Raw genomic sequence first — 21,674 nt, 5'->3', positions numbered from 1 at the left:
TTTGTGTGTGTTTATGTGTGTTTATGTGTTTGTGTGTGTTTATGTGTGTTTATGTGTGTTTATGTGTGTGTTTGTGTGTTTGTGTGTTTATGTGTGTTTATGTGTTTGTGTGTGTTTATGTGTGTTTGTGTGTGTTTGTGTGTGTTTGTGTGTGTTTGTGTGTGTTTATGTGTGTTTGTGTGTGTTTGTGTGTGTTTGTGTGTGTTTGTGTGTGTTTGTGTGTTTGTGTGTGTTTATGTGTGTTTGTGTGTGTTTGTGTGTGTTTGTGTGTGTTTGTGTGTGTTTGTGTGTTTGTGTGTGTTTATGTGTGTTTGTGTGTGTTTGTGTGTGTTTGTGTGTGTTTGTGTGTGTTTATGTGTGTATGTGTGTGTTTGTGTGTTTATGTGTGTTTGTGTGTTTGTGTGTGTTTATGTGTGTTTGTGTGTGTTTGTGTTTGTGTGTGTTTGTGTGTGTTTATGTGTGTTTGTGTGTGTTTGTGTGTGTTTGTGTGTGTTTGTGTGTGTTTGTGTGTGTTTGTGTGTGTGTTTGTGTGTGTTTATGTGTGTTTGTGTGTGTTTGTGTGTGTTTATGTGTGTATGTGTGTGTTTATGTGTGTTTGTGTGTGTTTTTGTGTGTTTGTGTGTGTGTTTGTGTGTTTGTGTGTGTTTGTGTGTTTGTGTGTGTTTATGTGTGTTTATGTGTGTTTGTGTGTGTTTATGTGTGTTTGTGTGTGTTTGTGTGTTTGTGTGTGTTTGTGTGTGTTTGTGTGTGTTTATGTGTGTTTGTGTGTTTGTGTGTGTTTGTGTGTGTTTATGTGTGTTTGTGTGTGTTTGTGTGTTTGTGTGTGTTTGTGTGTGTTTGTGTGTGTTTGTGTGTGTTTGTGTGTGTGTGTGTGTGTTTGTGTGTGTTTGTGTGTTTGTGTGTTTTGTGTGTTTATGTGTGTTTGTGTGTGTTTGTGTGTGTTTATGTGTGTTTATGTGTGTTTGTGTGTGTTTGTGTGTGTTTATGTGTGTATGTGTGTGTTTATGTGTGTTTGTGTGTGTTTTTGTGTGTTTATGTGTGTTTGTGTGTGTTTGTGTGTGTTTGTGTGTGTGTTTGTGTGTTTGTGTGTGTTTGTGTGTTTGTGTGTGTTTATGTGTGTTTATGTGTTTGTGTGTTTATGTGTGTTTATGTGTGTTTATGTGTGTTTATGTGTGTATGTGTGTGTTTGTGTGTGTTTATGTGTGTTTATGTGTGTTTATGTGTGTGTTTGTGTGTTTGTGTGTGTTTATGTGTGTTTATGTGTTTGTGTGTGTTTATGTGTGTTTGTGTGTGTTTGTGTGTGTTTGTGTGTGTTTGTGTGTGTTTATGTGTGTTTGTGTGTGTTTGTGTGTGTTTGTGTGTGTTTGTGTGTGTTTGTGTGTTTGTGTGTGTTTATGTGTGTTTGTGTGTGTTTGTGTGTGTTTGTGTGTTTGTGTGTGTTTGTGTGTTTGTGTGTGTTTATGTGTGTTTGTGTGTGGTGTGTGTTTGTGTGTGTTTGTGTGTGTTTGTTTATGTGTATGTGTTGTGTGTTTGTGTGTTTATGTGTGTTGTGTGTGTTTGTGTGTTGTGTGTGTGTGTGTTTGTGTGTTTGTGTGTGTTTGTGTGTGTTTATGTGTGTGTGTGTGTGTGTGTGTTTGTGTGTGTTGTGTGTGTTGTGTGTGTGTTGTGTGTGTTGTGTTTGTGTGTGTGTTGTGTGTGTGTGTGTGTGTGTGTGTGTGTTTATGTGTGTTTGTGTGTGTGTGTGTTGTGTGTGTGTGTGTGTGTGTGTTGTGTGTTTGTGTGTTTGTGTGTGTGTGGTTTGTGTGTGTGTGTGTTGTGTGTGTGTTGTTGTGTGTGTGTGTTGTGTGTGTTTGTGTGTGTTGTGTGTTGTTGTGTGTGTGTGTGTTTGTGTGTTTGTGTGTGTTTGTGTGTGTTTGTGTGTGTTTGTGTGTGTTTGTGTTTGTGTGTGTTTGTGTGTTTGTGTGTGTTTATGTGTTTATGTGTGTTTGTGTGTGTTTGTGTGTGTTTATGTGTGTTTATGTGTGTTTGTGTGTGTTTGTGTGTGTTTGTGTATGTGTGTGTTTATGTGTGTTTGTGTGTTTTTGTGTGTTTATGTGTGTTGTGTGTGTTTGTGTGTGTTTGTGTGTGTGTTTGTGTGTTTGTGTGTGTTTGTGTGTTTGTGTGTGTTTATGTGTGTTTATGTGTGTTTGTGTGTTTATGTGTGTTTGTGTGTGTTTGTGTGTTTGTGTGTGTTTGTGTGTGTTTGTGTGTGTTTATGTGTGTTTGTGTGTGTTTGTGTGTTTGTGTGTTTGTGTGTTTGTTGTGTTTTTGTGTGTTTGTGTTTGTGTGTGTTTGTGTGTGTTTGTGTTTGTGTGTGTTTGTGTGTGTTTCTGTGTTTTGTGTGTGTTTGTGTGTGTTTCTGTGTTTGTGTGTTTGTGTGTGTTTGTGTGTGTTTGTGTGTTGTGTGTTTGTGTGTGTTTTGTGTGTTTGTGTGTGTTTGTGTGTGTTTGTGTGTGTTTGTGTGTTTGTGTGTTTGTGTGTTTTATGTGTTTTGTGTGTGTTTATGTGTGTTTGTGTGTGTTTATGTGTGTTTATGTGTGTTTGTGTGTGTTTGTGTGTGTTTGTGTGTGTTTGTGTGTTTGTGTGTGTTTGTGTGTTTGTGTGTTTGTGTGTGTTTATGTGTGTTTATGTGTTTTGTGTGTGTTTATGTGTGTTTATGTGTGTTTATGTGTGTGTTTGTGTGTGTTTATGTGTGTTTATGTGTTTGTGTGTGTTTATGTGTGTTGTGTGTTTATGTGTTTATGTGTGTGTTTGTGTGTTTGTGTGTGTTTATGTGTGTTTATGTGTTTGTGTGTGTTTATGTGTGTTTGTGTGTGTTTGTGTGTGTTTGTGTGTGTTTGTGTGTGTTTATGTGTGTTTGTGTGTTTGTGTGTTTGTGTGTGTTTGTGTGTGTTTGTGTGTTTGTGTGTGTTTATGTGTGTTTGTGTGTGTTTGTGTGTGTTTATGTGTGTTTGTGTGTGTTTATGTGTGTTTATGTGTGTTTATGTGTGTTTGTGTGTGTTTGTGTGTGTTTGTGTGTGTTTATGTGTGTTTGTGTGTGTTTATGTGTGTTTATGTGTGTTTGTGTGTTTGTGTGTTTATGTGTGTTTGTGTGTGTTTGTGTGTGTTTGTGTGTGTTTGTGTGTGTTTATGTGTGTTTGTGTGTTTGTGTGTGTTTATGTGTGTTTATGTGTGTGTGTGTTTGTGTGTGTTTATGTGTGTTTATGTGTGTTTATGTGTTTGTGTGTGTTGTGTGTTTGTGTGTGTTTGTGTGTGTTTATGTGTGTTTATGTGTGTTTGTGTGTGTTTGTGTGTGTTTATGTGTGTTTATGTGTGTTTGTGTGTGTTTGTGTGTGTTTGTGTGTGTTTATGTGTGTTTGTGTGTGTTTATGTGTGTTTGTGTGTGTTTGTGTGTGTTTATGTGTGTTTATGTGTGTTTGTGTGTGTTTGTGTGTGTTTATGTGTGTTTATGTGTGTTTATGTGTGTTTGTGTGTTTGTGTGTGTTTGTGTGTGTTGTGTGTGTTTATGTGTGTTTATGTGTGTTTGTGTGTGTTTGTGTGTGTTTATGTGTGTTTGTGTGTGTTTATGTGTGTTTGTGTGTGTTTGTGTGTGTTTATGTGTGTTTATGTGTGTTTGTGTGTGTTTGTGTGTGTTTATGTGTGTTTGTGTGTGTTTATGTGTGTTTGTGTGTGTTTATGTGTGTTGTGTGTGTTTGTGTGTTTATGTGTGTTTGTGTGTGTTTATGTGTGTTTGTGTGTTGTGTGTGTTATGTGTGTTTGTGTGTGTTTATGTGTCTTTGTGTGTGTTTGTGTGTGTTTATGTGTGTTTGTGTGTGTTTGTGTGTTTATGTGTGTTTGTGTGTGTTTATGTGTGTTTATGTGTGTTTGTGTGTGTTTATGTGTGTTTGTGTGTGTTTGTGTGTGTTTGTGTGTGTTTGTGTGTGTTTGTGTGTGTTTATGTGTGTTTGTGTGTGTTTGTGTGTGTTTGTGTGTGTTTATGTGTGTTTATGTGTGTTTATGTGTGTTTGTGTGTGTTTGTGTGTGTTTATGTGTGTTTGTGTGTTTGTGTGTGTTTATGTGTGTTTATGTGTGTTTGTGTGTGTTTGTGTGTGTTTGTGTGTTTGTGTGTGTTTGTGTGTGTTTGTGTGTTTATGTGTGTTTGTGTGTGTTTATGTGTTTGTGTGTGTTTGTGTGTGTTTGTGTGTGTTTATGTGTGTTTGTGTGTTTGTGTGTGTTTGTGTGTGTTTATGTGTGTTTATGTGTGTTTATGTGTGTTTGTGTGTGTTTGTGTGTGTTTATGTGTGTTGTGTGTTTGTGTGTGTTTGTGTGTGTTTGTGTGTTTATGTGTGTTTGTGTGTTTGTGTGTGTTTATGTGTGTTTGTGTGTGTTTGTGTGTGTTTGTGTGTGTTTGTGTGTGTTTATGTGTGTTTATGTGTGTTTGTGTGTTTGTGTGTTTGTGTGTGTTTATGTGTGTTTGTGTGTGTTTATGTGTGTTTGTGTGTGTTTGTGTGTGTTTATGTGTGTTTGTGTGTTTGTGTGTGTTTGTGTGTGTTTATGTGTGTTTGTGTGTGTTTATGTGTGTTTATGTGTGTTTGTGTGTGTGAGGTGAAACAATAATCTGAAAAAACACAGATTTAATTAACTGGTTAATAAAACTTTCTTGGAAAATATGTAAGTGAAAGAGGCTGTATTGAGTCAATATTTTGGTTTTTTGGAGTGTGTGGCGGAATTACAGAAATGAGTTCCAGATACGGATGAATAGTGAGACCATCTCTTTGTGTAATTGGACTTGGTGAAACCCATTTCAAACATTGTTCTCTGAGTGATGTGGGACCTGCGAACTGTTTCAGACCGGATCAGCTGTGAGTTGGTTGCTGGTGGCGGAGAACATGTCAGAGTCTGCAGAGACGACACATCAGTTCCCATTTGCTGCTGTTATGGAAATTCATTTATACAATCTGGATATGAGTTTACCTCTTGCATAAGAAACTTTCATTCATTCAGCTAATAGTTTTGGTGTTTCCAATAAATAGTTTATGTTTTGAATTTGATGATGTGTTTAAGTCGTTGGTAGAGGAGAAACTGTCCTTCCAAACTCCAGTTCTCTGAACCAAATCACTGAAAGATATACATTGATCATTGTGAAAATATGATGGATTTCAGTGATTTTTTTTTCTGCCTGTGATGAATACCAGTTCGATTTATATAATCTGTGCCAGATTGGAGTGTATCTGCAAGGATTTAATGATGTTTTAGAGATTTTTATAACTTTCCACCAGGCTGTCAGGGTTGATTTTATTGTGGGTCTGTGAAAGAAATTAATTTTGTATTGATTGCGTAAAGAAAGGTAATTGTGATAGTGATGTATTTTTCCTTTGGTTTTGTTCTATGTTTAACCTGGAGGTGTTTTCCAGGCTGGGTGTTTGTGGACACTGCAGCCGGATAATGGGAGGAAGAGGAACCCAGCAGGGAGGAGGAAGATGTCCGACACGCCAGAAGGAAGTGGAGCATCTCCGCTCATATCTGCTGAAACAACACAAGATCTGAAACCGACACCTGCTCACATGCAACACATGGCTGTAATTTTCACTGATTTATTCATTACAGATACCCAGACATTTACTTTTTTCCTTATTCATCATAAAACGTCATCATCCCAAAGGAGTCAGCTGGACTTGTTTCCTGTTTGATTAAAACTTGTTTCTGGACATACCAGAAACATTTCCATTCTGAGGTTGAATAAAAACAAGTTATAAACAAGTTATAATTTTGCTGTAATAAAAGAAATATATATAATTTAAGTGCCCTCTGGTCAGAGTCCGGAACCATGGAAAATCCGGTCCGGAGTTTCGCCCGGTCCGTTTGTCCGCAGCTCATTTCCGGCTTTAGCTCCCCCGTTCAGCGCGAAGCAGGAAGTGCTTTGTTGAGCTACTTTCTGCTCAGAAAATGGATTAAATTCGTATTTTTCTGGATTTATCCGAGTCACTGGGTCTCTGGAGAATGTCTTCCCCGGTGAAGAGTGGGGATATTATCCACCTGAATGTCGGTGGGAAGAGGTGAGGAGCACCGGAAGTTCAGGGCTAACTCGGTTAGCTGGAGAGATGAGACTATGCTAATGTAGCGGGTTCCACTGTCGGACAGCTTGACATCCTTTCATGATTAATTCTCTCTTTATCTAAAATAGAACGTTTTAAAAAACATAAAAGGAAACAGTCAGGGTTTATATAAAGAATTGTTTGATTCACACCTTTTTTATTACCCCAAGTTTCCATTCTGAGTTTGAATAAAAACAAATTAAGTTATAATTCAAAATTGGTTGGGTTTTATTTTGTGTCCGAAAATGGACGCATGCAGATGGAACATAAAGCTCATATTTCACTTTATGCTAAAAACTACAAATGCCTTAGATCTGCACAGAAATGAGTCTTATTTCCTTGTCCGATAATGGAACTTTAAGAAATTTTCCCTGTCAGATCTGCTGTTGACACGAGGAACTGGAGGTTTAGTTTATGTTGACAACATGAAGCAGTTTCCTCTTCCTGTCTGCATGAAAACTTTCCAAAGTTGGTGGGAAAATGAAGATTTGTTAATATTACAGTATTTGGTTGACTGCAGGACGTTTTGCTGACGTCAACCTTGTGAAAAATGGATCTTACTTTGAGTAGCAGAAACTTACTGAGTATGGAGGGAAAGGAGGAGAGAGGGAACTCAGTTCAACTCAGTGCTAAAACTTAAACCCCGTGTCGGAAAGCTTCCGCTAATGCGCTAACAGACGAGCTAATTCTTTCATTTAAATACCACATGGAATATTGCTTTAGCATTACGTGCATTCAGTACCATTTTAATTTAGAATTATCTTATGCTAAATTCTGGTTTAGCGCTTCAGCGCTTGCTTATGCTAATTTGAGCTAGTGTTTTAGCAATAGTGGAGTCACTCTCAGTGATCAGGGTTAGCATAACTAGCGGTGCTCAGAACCTGATGTTTCAGGTGATTTAAATTTAACTAATGAATTAAATCCGTGAAGAATAAAGTGATGGGTTCTGTAACATTTTACAGGTTCAGTACCTCCAGGCAGACGCTCACCTGGGTTCCTGATTCCTTCTTCTCCAGGTGAGTCAGCCTGACTTTATTTATCTCCGTTCAGCCTAAGGCCAGCTTCCTGAACTCTTCTTCTTCCTCTTCCTGTTCTCCAGCCTGCTGAGCGGCCGCATCTCCACCCTGAAAGATGACGAAGGAGCCGTGAGTGTTCCTGGACTCGTTTTCTGGTTGAGTCGTCTTCCTCTTCGTCACGCTGCCGTTTCTCTCCTCAGATCTTCATCGACCGCGACCCGTCACTGTTCGCTCCCATTCTCAACTTCCTGCGCAGCAAAGAGCTGTACCCGCGCTCCATCAACGTGCACATGCTCATGCACGAGGCCGAGTTCTACGGGATCACGCCATTGGGTGAGAGCCGCTCTGACGTTTCGCTGAAGTATTCACTCCCTTCACTGCAGCAGGTGTTCTGCTGACAGGAACCGTCACACACTCAGATCAGGTTGATGTCTAAAAACGGCCCCACAGCATGATGCTGCCTCCACCGTGCTCAGGTCAGCATGAGGAAACGTTGCGTTCGGGCGTCACGTTTGGTCCTGAGGCTTCTGGTTCTGTACAGTGTTCTCCAGCTAAACATAGATCTTATGTTTTAGATTTGTGTTCTGGTTCTGCTTGGAAACAAGAGAACCGCTCAGTTCAGTCCAAACTTACTTCATTTGTCCTAAAGGGAAGTTAAATGGCACCATACCTTGTTAGGTGTTGCTGCTAATCCGCCTCCTTTGCTTTTGCTGCTCCTCTTTAAATCAGTCTGGTTGGCAGGATGAGTGGAGATGTTGGAGTCGGGGATCAGATCCTGCTCCGCTGAACGGCCTGATGAATATGAAACCGTTTTGCCCGTCATGATGGAAGAAACCCATTGAAATTCTCTCTCTGCATCCAGGAAGCCTCCTTCCAACTATCTGGGGTCAAAGTTCAGCTAATATTTGAACTGCTAATCAGCTGTAAACCTGGTTGCCATGGTGATGCAACACCGCTAAAAAAACCAGCAAAAATCCTTCCAGAGGAAAAACCGACCCGCTGCCACCAGGGCGCTGCTCTGGATGATCTTTAACTCGTTTTTTAATCTGTTTCAGTGCGAAAGCTGCAGCTGTGTGACGAGTTGGACCGGTCCTCCTGCGGAAACGTTCTGTTCAACGGATACCTGCCTCCTGCAGGTACAGCCGGACCACCAGCAGGCCGGTTCTGGTCCAGACCCGCTCTGATCCAGATCCAGACCCGCTCTGATCCAGAACCGCTCTGATCCAGAACCGCTCTGATCCAGACCCGCTCTGATCCAGAACCGCTCTGATCCAGAACCGCTCTGATCCAGACCCGCTCTGGTCCAGAACCGCTCTGGTCCAGACCCGCTCTGGTCCAGATCCAGACCCGCTCTGGTCCAAATCCAGACCCGCTCTGGTCCAGACCCACTCTGATCCAGATCCAGACCCGCTCTGGTCCAGAACCGCTCTGGTCCAGAACCGCTCTGGTCCAGATCCAGAACCGCTCTGGTCCAGACCCACTCTGATCCAGATCCAGACCCGCTCTGGTCCAGATCCAGACCCGCTCTGGTCCAGACCCACTCTGATCCAGATCCAGACCCGCTCTGGTCCAGAACCGCTCTGGTCCAGAACCGCTCTGGTCCAGACCCGCTCTGGTCCAGACCCGCTCTGATCCAGATCCAGACCCGCTCTGGTCCAGACCCGCTCTGGTCCAGACCCGCTCTGGTCCAGACCCGCTCTGGTCCAGACCCACTCTGATCCAGATCCAGACCCGCTCTGGTCCAGATCCAGAACCGCTCTGGTCCAGACCCACTCTGATCCAGATCCAGACCCGCTCTGGTCCAGAACCGCTCTGGTCCAGAACCGCTCTGGTCCAGACCCGCTCTGGTCCAGACCCACTCTGGTCCAGATCCAGACCCGCTCTGGTCCAGAACCGCTCTGGTCCAGACCCGCTCTGGTCCAGATCCAGACCCGCTCTGGTCCAGACCCGCTCTGATCCAGAACCGCTCTGATCCAGATCCAGACCCGCTCTGATCCAGACCCGCTCTGATCCAGAACCGCTCTGGTCCAGACCCGCTCTGGTCCAGACCCACTCTGGTCCAGACCCACTCTGGTCCAGACCCACTCTGGTCCAGACCCACTCTGGTCCAGAACCGCTGTGATCCAGAACCGCTCTGGTCCAGACCCGCTCTGGTCCAGATCCAGACCCGCTCTGGTCCAGAACCGCTCTGGTCCAGACCCACTCTGGTCCAGACCCGCTCTGGTCCAGACCCACTCTGGTCCAGACCCGCTCTGATCCAGAACCGCTCTGATCTGTGCCCTTGTCTCCCCAGTGTACCCAGCGAAGCGTCGGAACCGCCACAGCGTGGCCGGGTCCCAGTTCATGGCGGGCCGGGTCGGGCCGGCGGAGCGGGCGCCGGTCCGACGCAGCAACACGATGCCACCCAACCTGGGGAACGCCGGGCTTCTGGGCCGGACCGGCGCCGAGGACAGGACGTTTGCAGGTAGCGGGTCGGGCCGCCGCCACGGCTCTACAGGAAGTGATGTTGCTAACTCTGCGGTTCTGCAGGAGGATCGTCGGATCCCGGCATGGTCCGGATCATCTGCGGCCATCACAACTGGATCGCCGTGGCGTACGCTCAGTTTGTCGTCTGCTACAGGTAAGCGGCTCATGCTGCGCTCTGATTGGCCGGTTGGCGGGCGGAACCAGGAAGTGAAGGTTGTCCTTCCTGCCATCAGGATGAAGGAATCCACCGGCTGGCAGCAGGTCTTCACCTCGCCGCGCCTCGACTGCGTGATCGACAGAGTCGCCCTCAACGCCAAGGTGATGGGCGGGTCGCTAGGAGACAACGACAAGATGGTGGCCGTCGCCTCGGTGACGGAGATCATCCTCTGGTCCATCTGTCCCGACGGCAACGGGAACGAAATCGGTACTGGAAGTAAAAAACATTTCTATTGATCTTTGTTTCCAGTTTACATTTCTATGATGCTTAGAATTAAAAATAATGTCTTAACGGGTTTTATAATGTTTTTTATTAATATAGCATTTTAAAAAAATTGTTTTGTTTTTGTTTCTTCAGTTTTATTTTTTCTTTGAAAATTTTTTCAATTTTTATTTTATTTTTTAATCATTTTACTTTGTATTTCAGCTCTACTTTTGCTATTTAACTTTTTTAACATTTATTTTAGTTTTCAGTGGGTTTGCCTTATAAAATATACATTTTTATCTGAAGTATTTTTTAAATTTCTTTTGATATATTTTCAGTTTTCATTCTTTGCTCTTATTTTGTAGATTGCATGTTTTTCTCTTTTTAATAAGAATTTTTAGAAATAATTTTTATATCGCCTCAAAATTATTTTTTAAATATTGACTCTAAAGTCTAATTTGATCAGAATCAAACAAACAAAAGCCTTCTTGTAGTTTTAATTACCGATTTATGTGAAAAGTTTTGAAGTTTCTTCCTCAAAACTTCTCACCATATGAGGCACATATCACCTTCAGTGTATGATATCTACAAGAAAGTCAAACGAATCTTTAGGAAAATTCCTCGTCTGTCCATGGAAATGAGGGATTTATGTCTTCCTGAACTGCTGAGTATCGACGAGGAGAATAAGACCAGGATCTGTTTGCTCCTCTGTCGTATGGCGATGGAGATCTTTGTCTGTCTGATCTGTAGTACGTCTCTGAAACATGGAGTCTGTGAAACATGGAGTTTCAGAGATTCCATGTTTTTTCTTCTTCCTGCCTGAGAGCAGGTCTGTTCTGATTGGACGATGAGAATCATTGAAATGGTTTCTTTCTTGCTGCCTAACTGGGATGAGGCTTGTTGATGATAATCAGGCCTGAGCAGAACCGGGACAGATCTGAGCAGAACCGGGACAGATCTGAGCAGAAGCTCAGAACCGGCCTGTAAATGCGTGTGCTGCCCCCTGCAGGCGTCTTCAGCCTCAACGTTCCGGCCGAGGCGCTCTTCTTCGTTGGTAACCAGCTGATCGCCACCAGCCACACTGGGAAGGTCGGCGTCTGGAACGCCGTCACCAAGCACTGGCAGGTGGGTGGAGTCGGGTTCCGGACGGTTTCAGGTCCGATGTGGGTTGCTAGGCGATAAGCCCCGCCCCCTCCCGTCTCTCTGCAGAACCAGGATGTGGTTCCCATTAGCAGCTACGACACGGCCGGGTCCTTCCTCATCCTGGGCTGCAACAACGGATCCATCTACTACATCGGTGAGGCTGGCGGGTCCGAGTCCATCGCCATGGCAACGTGGTCCGAGTCCATCGCCATGGCAACGTGGTCCGAGTCCATCGCCATGGCAACAGGTAGCTGACGCTTCTGTCTCCGTCAGACGTCCAGAAGTTTCCTCTGAGGATGAAGGACAACGACCTGCTGGTGACGGAGCTCTACAGGGACCCGACGGAGGACGCCATCACCGCCCTCAGCGTCTACCTGACCCCCAAAACCAGTAAGGCTCACAGCACTCATACTGGGAGGACTGGGCAGGACACACAGCCACCGAATGGAGCAATACAACATCCACGGCTACATAAAGAATAAAAGCATCACATCAGGCCTTTGGATTTAAAAACATCAAATAAAAAGGAAATGTTAATATATGTGAACCTTTCAGCTGTTAAACATCAAATAATAAACGCATAAAAATATAAAAAATATACAGTTAGATGGGATCAGAGTTTCTCCCTGCGATAAAATTTAAGGTTTGTAATGTAAAAGAAGTGTGAAGAATAATTTAATGAATTAAATAAAAAGGAAAACATATAAAACTGATAAAACATTTTATAACCAAAATAAAAAGCTGTAAAGAAAAAGGTAATGAAATATAAAACAAAGTTGTTATAAATGATTAATTGGATCAATCGAAAATATTTAAAGAAAATAAATTAATTTATTTGTTAAACTCTAATATGAATCAAAATATTATTGTTTTTGAAATAAACTTAAAAATGACTTCATTTATTTATCCATCTCTGATAAAAGCCAGAATTCAACAGCGGCATTAAAAACTAGAATCACTTATTAAAGGAGAGAAAGTTTAATTAAAAATATTTAAATATTTGTAATTATTTTTTTACATTAAATTTTATCCAAAAGAACAAAAATTATATTAAATAAGCAGACGGATTAGACACAAAATTTTAATCTTTAAAGATTTGAAATGGCTCCAGTTTTATTGGAGGCCACAGGGGGCAGCAGCGGGTCAGGTGGAGGAAACACTGCCACCTGCAGGTCAACATCAGCATCACATCAACACTTGTCACTGTTTTGTAACGAATCTCCAGTAGAATCAGAACCGTGGTGTTTTCAGGTGACAGCGGGAACTGGATCGAGATCGCGTACGGAACCAGTTCTGGTACAGTCCGGGTCATCGTCCAGCATCCGGAGACGGTCGGTTCCGGTCCGCAGCTCTTCCAGACCTTCTCTGTCCACCGCAGTCCCGTCACCAAGATTATGCTGTCTGAGAAACACCTCATCTCAGGTACCAAGCCCGGTTCTGAAGGGTCCAGGCGCCGGCACCAGGTTCTGACGGTTCCCCCCTGTGTTTTCCAGTCTGTGCGGACAACAACCACGTTCGGACCTGGACTGTGACCCGGTTCCGAGGGATGATCTCCACTCAGCCCGGGTCCACTCCACTCACCTCCTTCAAGATCCTGAGTCTGGACGATGTGGACGGACACGGAGGCTGCAGCGCCGGAACCGAGATCGGTCAGCGGGTTCTACTGGGTTCTGTTTGGTTCTAACTGGTTTGGTTTGGTTTTGTAGGGTTGTGCTGAGCTAGGTCTGTGTGGTTCCAGGTCCGTACGGGGAGCGGGACGACCAGCAGGTGTTCATCCAGAGAGTCGTTCCGGACACGGATAAGCTCTACGTCCGGCTGTCGTCAAACGGGAAGAGGTGAGGGACGTTTCCTAATCATCAAACCAATCATAGGCGGCCAAGAGGCGATTGGCCGGCAGCTGGGGGTTTCATCATGGCGACGCTTTCATCTGATATCAGCTGTTAGATCCGGACCAAATCTGGATTGAAGTATAAATGAAGAAAAAAATATCAAACATTAAGGAAATTTCACCTCAAAGTTTTATTTGGTGTTAAATGTTTAAAGACTGACTGAAGCTGATGTGTCTCACTGATCAATTTAGTTCAGATTGTCAAAGAATTATGGAAGAAACAAGTTTTTATTAAACACAAACTTCTGAAAAAAATAGTGAAGCATGTGAAGATGCTGCTAGACAGAATATTAATTCATTTGGATAAAAAAAGAGTTTTTTAAAGAGTGCAGATCAGATGAAGCAATTTTTCTGCTTCAGTTAATGAAGCCCATCCACTTCCACCACCTCCAGAGTGAGCGGTCTCTGGGTTTGTTGACAGCAGCTGTCTTTCCAGGGTGTGTGAGGTGCGTTCAGTGGACGGGACGTCCATCACGGCCTTCATGGTCCACGAGTGCGAGGGCTCGAGTCGCATCGGCTCGCGCCCTCGCCGCTACCTGTTCAGCGGCCACGGCAACGGCAGCATCCAGATGTGGGACCTGACCACGGCCATGGAGATCGCCGGGAAGGTCGATATCAGAGGTCAGTGGCGCCCCGAGCAAGTGACCAATCAGAGTGAGCGCTCTGATTGGTCAGAGGGGATGACGAGGTGTTTTTGTTGCGGCAGCTCTGGGTGGGCCGACGGAGGAGGAGCTGCTGGAGCTCCTGGATCAGTGTGACCTGGCTCTGACCCGGACGCCTGACAGCACGCCCAGAGCCTCCACCTGCAGGTAGGGAGACAAAGACACACACCTACCTCTACATACGTGTTGAGTGTTGGCGCGGTGGAGCCATTAACTAAATGAAACCTGGAGATGTATTCATTTAGTGCTATGTTCCACACCAAAGGGAAAAATTGTAGAAAAACCGTTGAAGAACAACTCAAAACTCTTCCTTTTTCTTGCTCTCGTTGTTGGCTGTGGTACATGCAGACCTGTTGCCATAGCAACTGACTGACAACAGCTCAACTAATGTATCAGGATTCAACACCAAAAGACACCTGAAATATTTCTCACACAAACGGAACATTCAGTCCATTGCAGTTTTATGTTTTCAGGCCTGATGTTTATTTTGTGGTAGATTAGCCACTGCGGCTATTAGCCAAGCTAACACGGTCGTGGTCTGCCATTTGGTGTGTGGGTCATCTTTTGTTATTTTTTCACTGAACTGAAATTCCACTTCATGTCTGCATGTTATTTTTGCCAAAGTCAAGCTAGCATAACTGAACTACTCCTTCTCCCTCGCTATTTTTTTCTGAATTAAAACTTTTTCCTGACTTTATTTAGTTGTAGTGTGGACAATTAGTAGCAAAGCGCTGCATCCCTGGCGTACATATTATGTTTTGTTGATGATATTAGTCGTCATCGGCATTCAGCTCTTTACACTCCAGCAGGAAGATAGGGGGCGCATGTCTGTTCACATTGAGCATTTTCCTTGACTTGGGCACATTTCAGTGCATTTATGCCTAAACCAGACATTTCCTAAACCATTACTAGTTTATTTCATACCTGAATCTTAACCAGAACTGAACACATACCAAATATCTAAATCTGACCAGTAGAGCTAAGAAAAAAGCCTCACTTCCATAAATGACCTGAATTCACTGGTGACAGCTGTGAAAAATGTCCTCAATATGTGCTAGAAACAAGTACACACGCACACACACACACGCACACACAGGTGCTTGTCACACCACTCAGGACCCTTCCTTGGTTCCTTCCTTCGTTTCGGGGTTTCACAAACCTTTTAAAGTCAGTCAGGAAGCTTACTGATGTCACTTCCTGTCTCTGCAGCCTCCAATCTCAGCTCAGCAACAGTTTCCGAGCCGACCGTTTCCGCGGTTCGCCCGGAGTGTCGGGGTCGTCCGCCTCGCTGAGCGGCAGCCTCCCTCGACAGACTCCGCCCGCGGCTCCCCTCAGCAGAGCTCCCAGAGACGCCGCCCCGTCTGCCAGCTTCCAGGGCCTTTATGGCCCCGCCCACCATCAGAGCCCGAGCCCCCAGGCGCCCCGGTACCATCCGGAGCGGGACCGGGAGGGAGTCCGGCGCGGCAGCTTCGTGGAGCGCTGCCAGGAACTGGCCAAGGGCCCCGAGGCGGCGGCCAGCTCGGCCTTCGGCGCGCCGCCGTGGTCGGAGGGCATGAGGCGCAGCGTGGCGGTCTGCAGCGAGCTGGAGGCCAGGTTCAACCTGCGGACCCCCACCAGCTTCACTGTGTCCCCCGGAACCCGCTACACTCCAGGGACGCCGTCCTCCATGTCTGCCTCCCCTCTGTCCTCCTCCTCGCACCGCAGGGCCACGCCCACAAGCCCCGCCTCCTCCATGCCCAGTCCAAGCCGCCCCTTGACCCCCGCATCTCCTCGCCGTGGTGCTGCAGCGTCGCCCGCTGAGGCGGCAGCGACACCAGAAAGTCCGGCGAGTCCAGAGGGAACCGGAGCGACGGCGCCGTCGAGCCCCAAACCACACATGAACGAGACCAGCTTCTGATTGGCCGACCAGACCTGCTTCTGATTGGCCGACCAGACCTGCTTCTGATTGGCCGACCAAATTGAGACGTTCAGATTCCTGGATGAACTACGTTTCTCCAACAGGTGGCACTACAGAGGAATGAACGCTGCAGCTGGAATTCTCCAGAACCAAACCCGGTCCAGAGATCAGGATGAAGGTTTTTGCGTCACTGCATTAATTAATTTCACTCAGAACCTGAGGGAAAAGACGGACTGGACCGGATCGGACTGGACCGGACCGGACTGGACTCGGCTGATGGTGTTTGTGACATTTCTAACTTTTATATCTGACAGTTTTCTGCTCCGGTTTCTACAGATTTATTTTTATAATTTCTACCTGGAGTTTGATTTAAAGCCTGCAGGGGGCAGCAGGGCGTCCTGTCGGATTCTCTGCCACCATCAGTTCCCAGCAAAAGAAAAAAATGCTCTGTTTAAGCTCTGAAGTATTTATTCAAAAGGTTTCTATGATGCTGAAGCTGATGTTTATTTGGTGTCTCTGCAGTTCAGCAGAAAGTTTATGTGAAGAAAGACACTTTGTATGTAAAAACTACTTCAGTACAACATAAATATACTTTTCTGTATTTCTGCCACTTCCCTCTCTGGCACTTTTATCCAAATAATTTCAGTTCAGCAGCTGATTAAATAACCAATGGAGTCACTGGTTTGGCGCAGTGGATCGCTGCCGAAGTCTTTTTTATGTTTTTTTAATAGTTCAGTCTAAAATCATAAACTGTTTAAAAACAGAAGGAAAGAAAGAAAGAACATGGAGAAGGGAGACCTAACAGACCGGCATTTGTGGAAGTGTTTATTAATTTAGCTCAGACAGTGAGGGAGCAAAATGATCCAGCCTTCATTAGATTCATCTAATGAACTTTATGCTCACAAACAACACCCTGAACTTTTCACACAAAAAAATCAATTTTTTGTGTGTAACTAAATTGGGTACATATCCGATCGTTTCCCAGCATCTACAGTCTGAATCGTCACGTCGCTTTTTATCCGACTTCCACTTCGCTGAGGGAGACGTGTCTTAATTCTGCTCCTGAACACAAAGCAGGAAAAGTTCCTTCGTCTGGTTCTGATCGAGTCTCTGTGCTGTTTAGAATCTCTCTATGGACGGCGGCGGCCATCTTTCCAGCTGTGAACAGATTGCTACGTTCTTTCTTTAATGAGGTTAGAAACTTCAGAAAACCGTCCGGAACCAGAACCATTGATCCGAACCAGCTCAGTGATCTGAACCAGTTCAGTGACCTCTAAATTAAACTAAACGTTTGTTGTTTAGTTTAATTTACTAAACAACAATTGTGTAGTGCACTCTCTCCTTTCATATTAAAACATAAATTCACGTTAAGCCTTTGAACGCATCACTTCTGTGACGTTTGGACCTTTTTGGTTCTGAAACGGTTCGATGAAACACAAAACAGATTTTGTTGTAAAAGTTTAGATTTATTTCTCCTGATAAAAATGGAAGCAGCTCATGAAAACTTTCCACAGGAAACATGAAGCGGGTCGGTTTGTGAGCAGAAGCCGCTCAGCTCTTGGCGTCCAGCATCTCCAGCAACAGGTTGGGGACGGGGAAGCGGCGCTGGCGGTGCAGCCGCCGGAAGTCCTCCACAGCGCGGGCGGCGCTCTGCCGCAGCAGCGGGAGGCTCATCAGCAGGCGGCCCGCCCGCTGCGGCGCCCCGCGGGAACATTCGTAGTCCTGCAGCGCCTCCTGCAGGCCGTCCTGCAGCCGCTGCAGCGAGTCCGCAGAGTCCGGCGGTTCGGTATCTGAAGAACCGGAACCAGAGGTCAGTTACTGCACAAACACAACAGACAGCCAGCTGATCACAATCATCAGTTATTGATTCATGGTGACACCACCGCCTCCTGCTGGTCAGGGAGTGTCACTGCAATCTGATCATAACGCAACTTTTCTATGAAAAAATCCCCGTTTATAGTGGAAACACTGAAATGTGGCCATTTCTTTATCAAGTCAAAGTTTATTTATGACATTGAGCCAAACCGATGAACATCAGTTTTAATCTGTTGTGCTAAAAGCAACATAAAATAAAGGTTTCCTCTGCGGCCATGTTGGATCTGCAGCCATGTTGGATCTGCGGCCATGTTGGATCTGCAGCCATGTTGGATCTGCGGCCATGTTGGATCTGCGGCCATGTTGGCTCTGCGGCCATGTTGGATCTGCGGCCATGTTGGCTCTGCGGCCATGTTGGATCACAGTAACGTTCCCTGACTTTCAAAGTGGGAAGAATCTGCAGATCCGGGAAATGCTGAGTCACTGGTTGCTATGGTGACTCAGCGGGAGGAATGCTGTTAAAGTCCAGTTTGCTTTGATTGGTGGTTCTGCTGGTTTCACTGGGATCCAGTTAAAACATTTTGTTCTGTGATTTTGTTTGAAAAAGTTTCCTGCTTCCAGGCAGGATTAATTCTGTTTATACCCAACAGAACCAGAACCACTAGCAGGTTGCAGTTCTGGTTCTGATGTGGGTCCGACCCGCTCTAATAATCTGCAGGTGTTTTTTCAACCTGCAGGTGGCAGCAGAGAGGCTGGTTTTTGTCCCTTTTCCTGCACTGTAGCTGTTCAGTGTTTGCAGGTTGGATCAGGCAGGTCACCATGGTGACATGTTACATCAGTAAAAGTATTTCGGGTCGTTAGGAATCCAGACTCAGATCAGCTGTGATGGCAGCGTTATGCCGCCTAAAACGCTTGTACCTGAGTTGGTGAGCGCCATGGCCTTCAGGGTCACCGCCTCCTCTGGGCTCATCTTCATCGCCCGGTACCTGCCCACCAGGTGGCGCACTTCCTGGTATACACCAGCCAGCCCGGCGGCCTGGCACTGAGCCTCGTCCAGGCGCAGGTTCCCTGCAAACACAAGCTCCTCCCCCAGCCTGCCCTGCGAGCGCCAGGCCACGCCCACCAGCAGCGCCTCCATCCAGCCGCTCTGCAGCAGCGACATCTGGTCCACCAATGAGAGCTCAGAGAAACCTGGGGGGAGCAGCGCGGCGTCAGACGGATCGGTTTGAGAACTGAATCTCTACTGGGATCCGTCTTGGTTGCTTCAGGAATGTGAAAGTGTTTCAGACCCTGTTTACCTGGGATCTGCTTGGCCCAGCCAATCAGAACCAGCAGCTCCCGGTTCAGAAGGTCACAGAGGGTCAGGAGGGTCCGCAGGCTGCCGTCGTCGGTCGAGTCGTCCTGATTGGCTGCCAGCGGGGCGGGCTCTGTCAGCAGCAAATGGGAGATCAGCTTGTTCCCTGAAACAGACGGATGGGACGGTCAGACTGGGAACTCTGGGCGGACTGGGAGCCTTCAGAGGGAACGTTGGGGAACTCACTGGAGCCGAGCGGCAGGCTGAACGGAGCTTTACCGCAGGAAACCCCGCATGTCTCCACCCGCCTCCGATACTTCTGCCTGCCTCCTCTGACCCGGTCCAAACGGACCCCTGAACCCACAAACAGCGTTTCAGAACTTTGATGCGACGTTGGTTCTGATGGAGCCGCTCACTGAACTGGAGCGGGATCACGTCATGAGGCATTTTGTCTCATTATTAATGTCTGAGTTTTCCTTCCAGATCAAATTTCCCATTAAAGTTTCATAAAAGCTGCTAATTTAACAGGATGTAAACTTTGACCTTAAAGCCTGAAGTTAGATTCAATCGTACAACAATTGTTTTGTTCTGTCACTTAGATGTTAAATTAATCAGAGGATATACATTTGATGCTAATTAGCATGGTGCTAATTAGCTATGCCAGGCACTAAAGGAATATGTTTGCTTTAATGATGCTGCTTTGGGCCTTTGAATCAAACTGGTTTCTGTTTCAGCAGACTGCTGGAAATCGGCTGAAGAAACATTTAGAAAATGAATTTTATTGCACAACATTTAACTTTATCAGTGAGATTAAATGCGATCTGCTCAACGTATTTATCTATGAAGCAGGTGTAGTTCACACGCCGACCACCAGATGGTACCAAAGCCCTTGTGAACCGCCTTACCTTCCCGCATCATCCCGGCCTGCAGACACTTGTGGAAGCGGCAGGCCTGGCAGGCCTTCCTCCTCCTCTTGGTGATCTCGCACTCCTTCATCACCGGGCAGCTGTACTCCATGTTGCCTTGGAACCAGAAAACAAAACGCCATTCAGAAATGAAAAGACGCTGCAGCGGTTCTGCCGCTGCTGCGGTTCTGCCGCTGCAGCGGTTCTGTTGGCAGGGATCCAATGGGCCAGTGAAAATCTCCACTGATGTTTCAGTTTGTATTTATTGAGGAAGGTGACTGGCCCCCCGGGGCCCCCTGGAGGACGGCCCTGCTGTTTGGATCGAACCGTGTCGGTTTGGATCAGACGGAGCCGTCAAGCAGGTTTCTGCTCTGTCAGCGATTGACTTTATAAAATATGATCTTTATCATTGTTATATCACTTAGTTATTTTTCCATCGTTTTTTGCTATAAATAAACTGATTAACACTCAAAATGATCTTAAAAATGAATAATTGAAAATAATTATGGGCTAACTTGCTGATGAGGATGATGAAGGTCACCTTGGATGGTCCTCTTGAAGAAGGCCTTGCAGGCCTCGCAGGACGCCACCCCGTAATGAAAACCAGAAGCAAAGTCTCCGCACACCAGACAGAGCCGTTTGGGCCCCAAGGGGCCCACAGGGGCCCGGCACTCCACCTGCTGGAGGACAACAGGTAGACGCTGCAGTCTCATTTCATTTGTAAATGTGAAAACAAATAATCCCTGAATCTAATCTGGATTACGGAGTTTCAGCAGAACCGGAAAATGTTTTAGTCCTGATGGTTCCTACCTTCACCGAGAAAGAGTCCGACTGGAACTCCACAGCGCCGCCTGCAGGGCTGCCACTGGAACTGCACCCTGCTGGAGAGTCAGGAGTCTGGTCCCCAGAGGAGGAAGAGGAGGAAGAGGAGGCTGGGCTGGAGAAGAGGAAGAGCGGCGAAGAGGGACAGAGGGGGGGGGACTGGGAGGAAGAGGAGGAGCGAAGGGGGCTGAGAGGACGGAGAAAATAAAAACTTTATATGTATTTGATGTAAAGAAAAGAGAAAAATGATTCAATAAATGTTCAGATGCTGCAGGAGGGCGAGGGACCCATCAGGGACCCAGCAGAGGGACCCATCAGAGGGACCCATCAGGGACGATTCTTAAAATACATTTATACACACAGTTATTTTTAAACGACAACAAATGTAAAAGTAAAACTTATGAACCTCTCTTTGCAGTTTATTAATATTTACAAACATTAATGTTTATATTTCAAACGTTTGAGCTGAAATAAATAAATAAATAAATAAATAATTAAGTTTTGATGTTTTTGCAATAAGTTGCAAACATTTTTATAGTTTTACAATCATATGATTGTTTCTGTCCAGACGTCTTAATATCAAGACGTTTTAAATCTTTTATCGCTCTGAAATATTTTCGTCCATTTTTATATTTAATGGCTGCCTGCAGGCCTCAAAGTCGTCGTCATGGTAACGGTCAACATGTGTTTCTGTCATGAAAAGTTCAGTAAATTTTCACTTTTCTTGTCTCTGGGTTGTTTAAGCCGTTAAAGCTGCAGATCTCCAGTTTCCAGAAGTTCATTGAACTCACCACGGTGAACCGACGAAGCGTCCAAAGTCCTTCAGCTCCATCCTGACCCGGTCGGGTCTGCGGCCCCATGTGGAGCCGCCCAGGGCCCGACCCTTTTATCCGGAGGCGGCAGGGGGCGGGGCCTGCCGCCTCAGCCAATCAGATCCCAGCAGACTTCTTGTTCATCTCCTCCGATTGGGACAGTGACAGATGTAGGCCGCAGAGGTCAGAGTTCATCCTCTGCATAACATCCAGACATTAATCACTGAAGGAAAAATGAGCCGGAGGAAAATTCAGACAATAAACAATAAAAAAGATTTACATCATTTTAGTAAACACTCCACAAACAGTTTGAATATTAATACACAATAATTATTCAGAAAACAAGGTTTCATTTTACAGTAAGATGTTATCATTTATATTTAAAACCGAAAAACTGACGATATCTGATCAACATGATCA

At 45.3% G+C, this 21,674-nt stretch overlaps 2 protein-coding genes across 3 annotated transcripts; one reads left to right on the top strand and one right to left on the bottom strand.

The window, feature by feature from the left end:
* Window positions 1-5,896: 5,896 nt before the first annotated feature.
* Window positions 5,897-16,284, top strand: shkbp1 (SH3KBP1 binding protein 1). Its single transcript, XM_055028887.1, has 17 exons — window positions 5,897-6,074; window positions 7,076-7,129; window positions 7,213-7,258; window positions 7,330-7,462; window positions 8,185-8,265; window positions 9,423-9,593; window positions 9,659-9,749; window positions 9,829-10,019; window positions 11,026-11,141; window positions 11,226-11,313; window positions 11,433-11,549; window positions 12,411-12,581; window positions 12,653-12,808; window positions 12,898-12,994; window positions 13,484-13,668; window positions 13,754-13,856; window positions 14,919-16,284. The coding sequence occupies exons 1-17, from the start codon at window positions 6,019-6,021 to the stop codon at window positions 15,604-15,606; spliced, it is 2,544 nt and encodes an 847-aa protein (XP_054884862.1). The 5' UTR covers window positions 5,897-6,018; the 3' UTR covers window positions 15,607-16,284.
* Window positions 16,285-17,057: 773 nt separating this feature from the next.
* Window positions 17,058-21,343, bottom strand: LOC129359423 (estrogen-related receptor gamma-like). 2 transcript variants are annotated; one of them, XM_055029044.1, is made up of 8 exons: window positions 21,234-21,343; window positions 20,431-20,629; window positions 20,162-20,300; window positions 19,621-19,737; window positions 18,962-19,069; window positions 18,720-18,881; window positions 18,340-18,612; window positions 17,058-17,396 (listed from the first exon to the last, which is right to left on the bottom strand). In XM_055029044.1, exons 1-8 carry the CDS (start codon window positions 21,272-21,274, stop codon window positions 17,158-17,160), a joined length of 1,278 nt encoding a protein of 425 aa, XP_054885019.1. In that variant the 5' UTR covers window positions 21,275-21,343; the 3' UTR covers window positions 17,058-17,157. The 2 variants fall into 2 exon arrangements, with proteins under 2 accessions (XP_054885019.1, XP_054885020.1); XM_055029045.1 differs by having other exon boundaries at window positions 20,162-20,297.
* Window positions 21,344-21,674: the final 331 nt, after the last annotated feature.

The sequence above is a fragment of the Poeciliopsis prolifica genome, unplaced genomic scaffold (assembly GCF_027474105.1).
Source record: "Poeciliopsis prolifica strain line A6 unplaced genomic scaffold, Auburn_PproV2 SCAFFOLD004, whole genome shotgun sequence".
NCBI classification, from domain to species: Eukaryota; Metazoa; Chordata; class Actinopteri; order Cyprinodontiformes; family Poeciliidae; genus Poeciliopsis; species Poeciliopsis prolifica.
The sequence above is the reverse complement of the archived record's forward strand: the minus strand, read 5'-3'. Positions and strand labels throughout refer to the sequence as shown.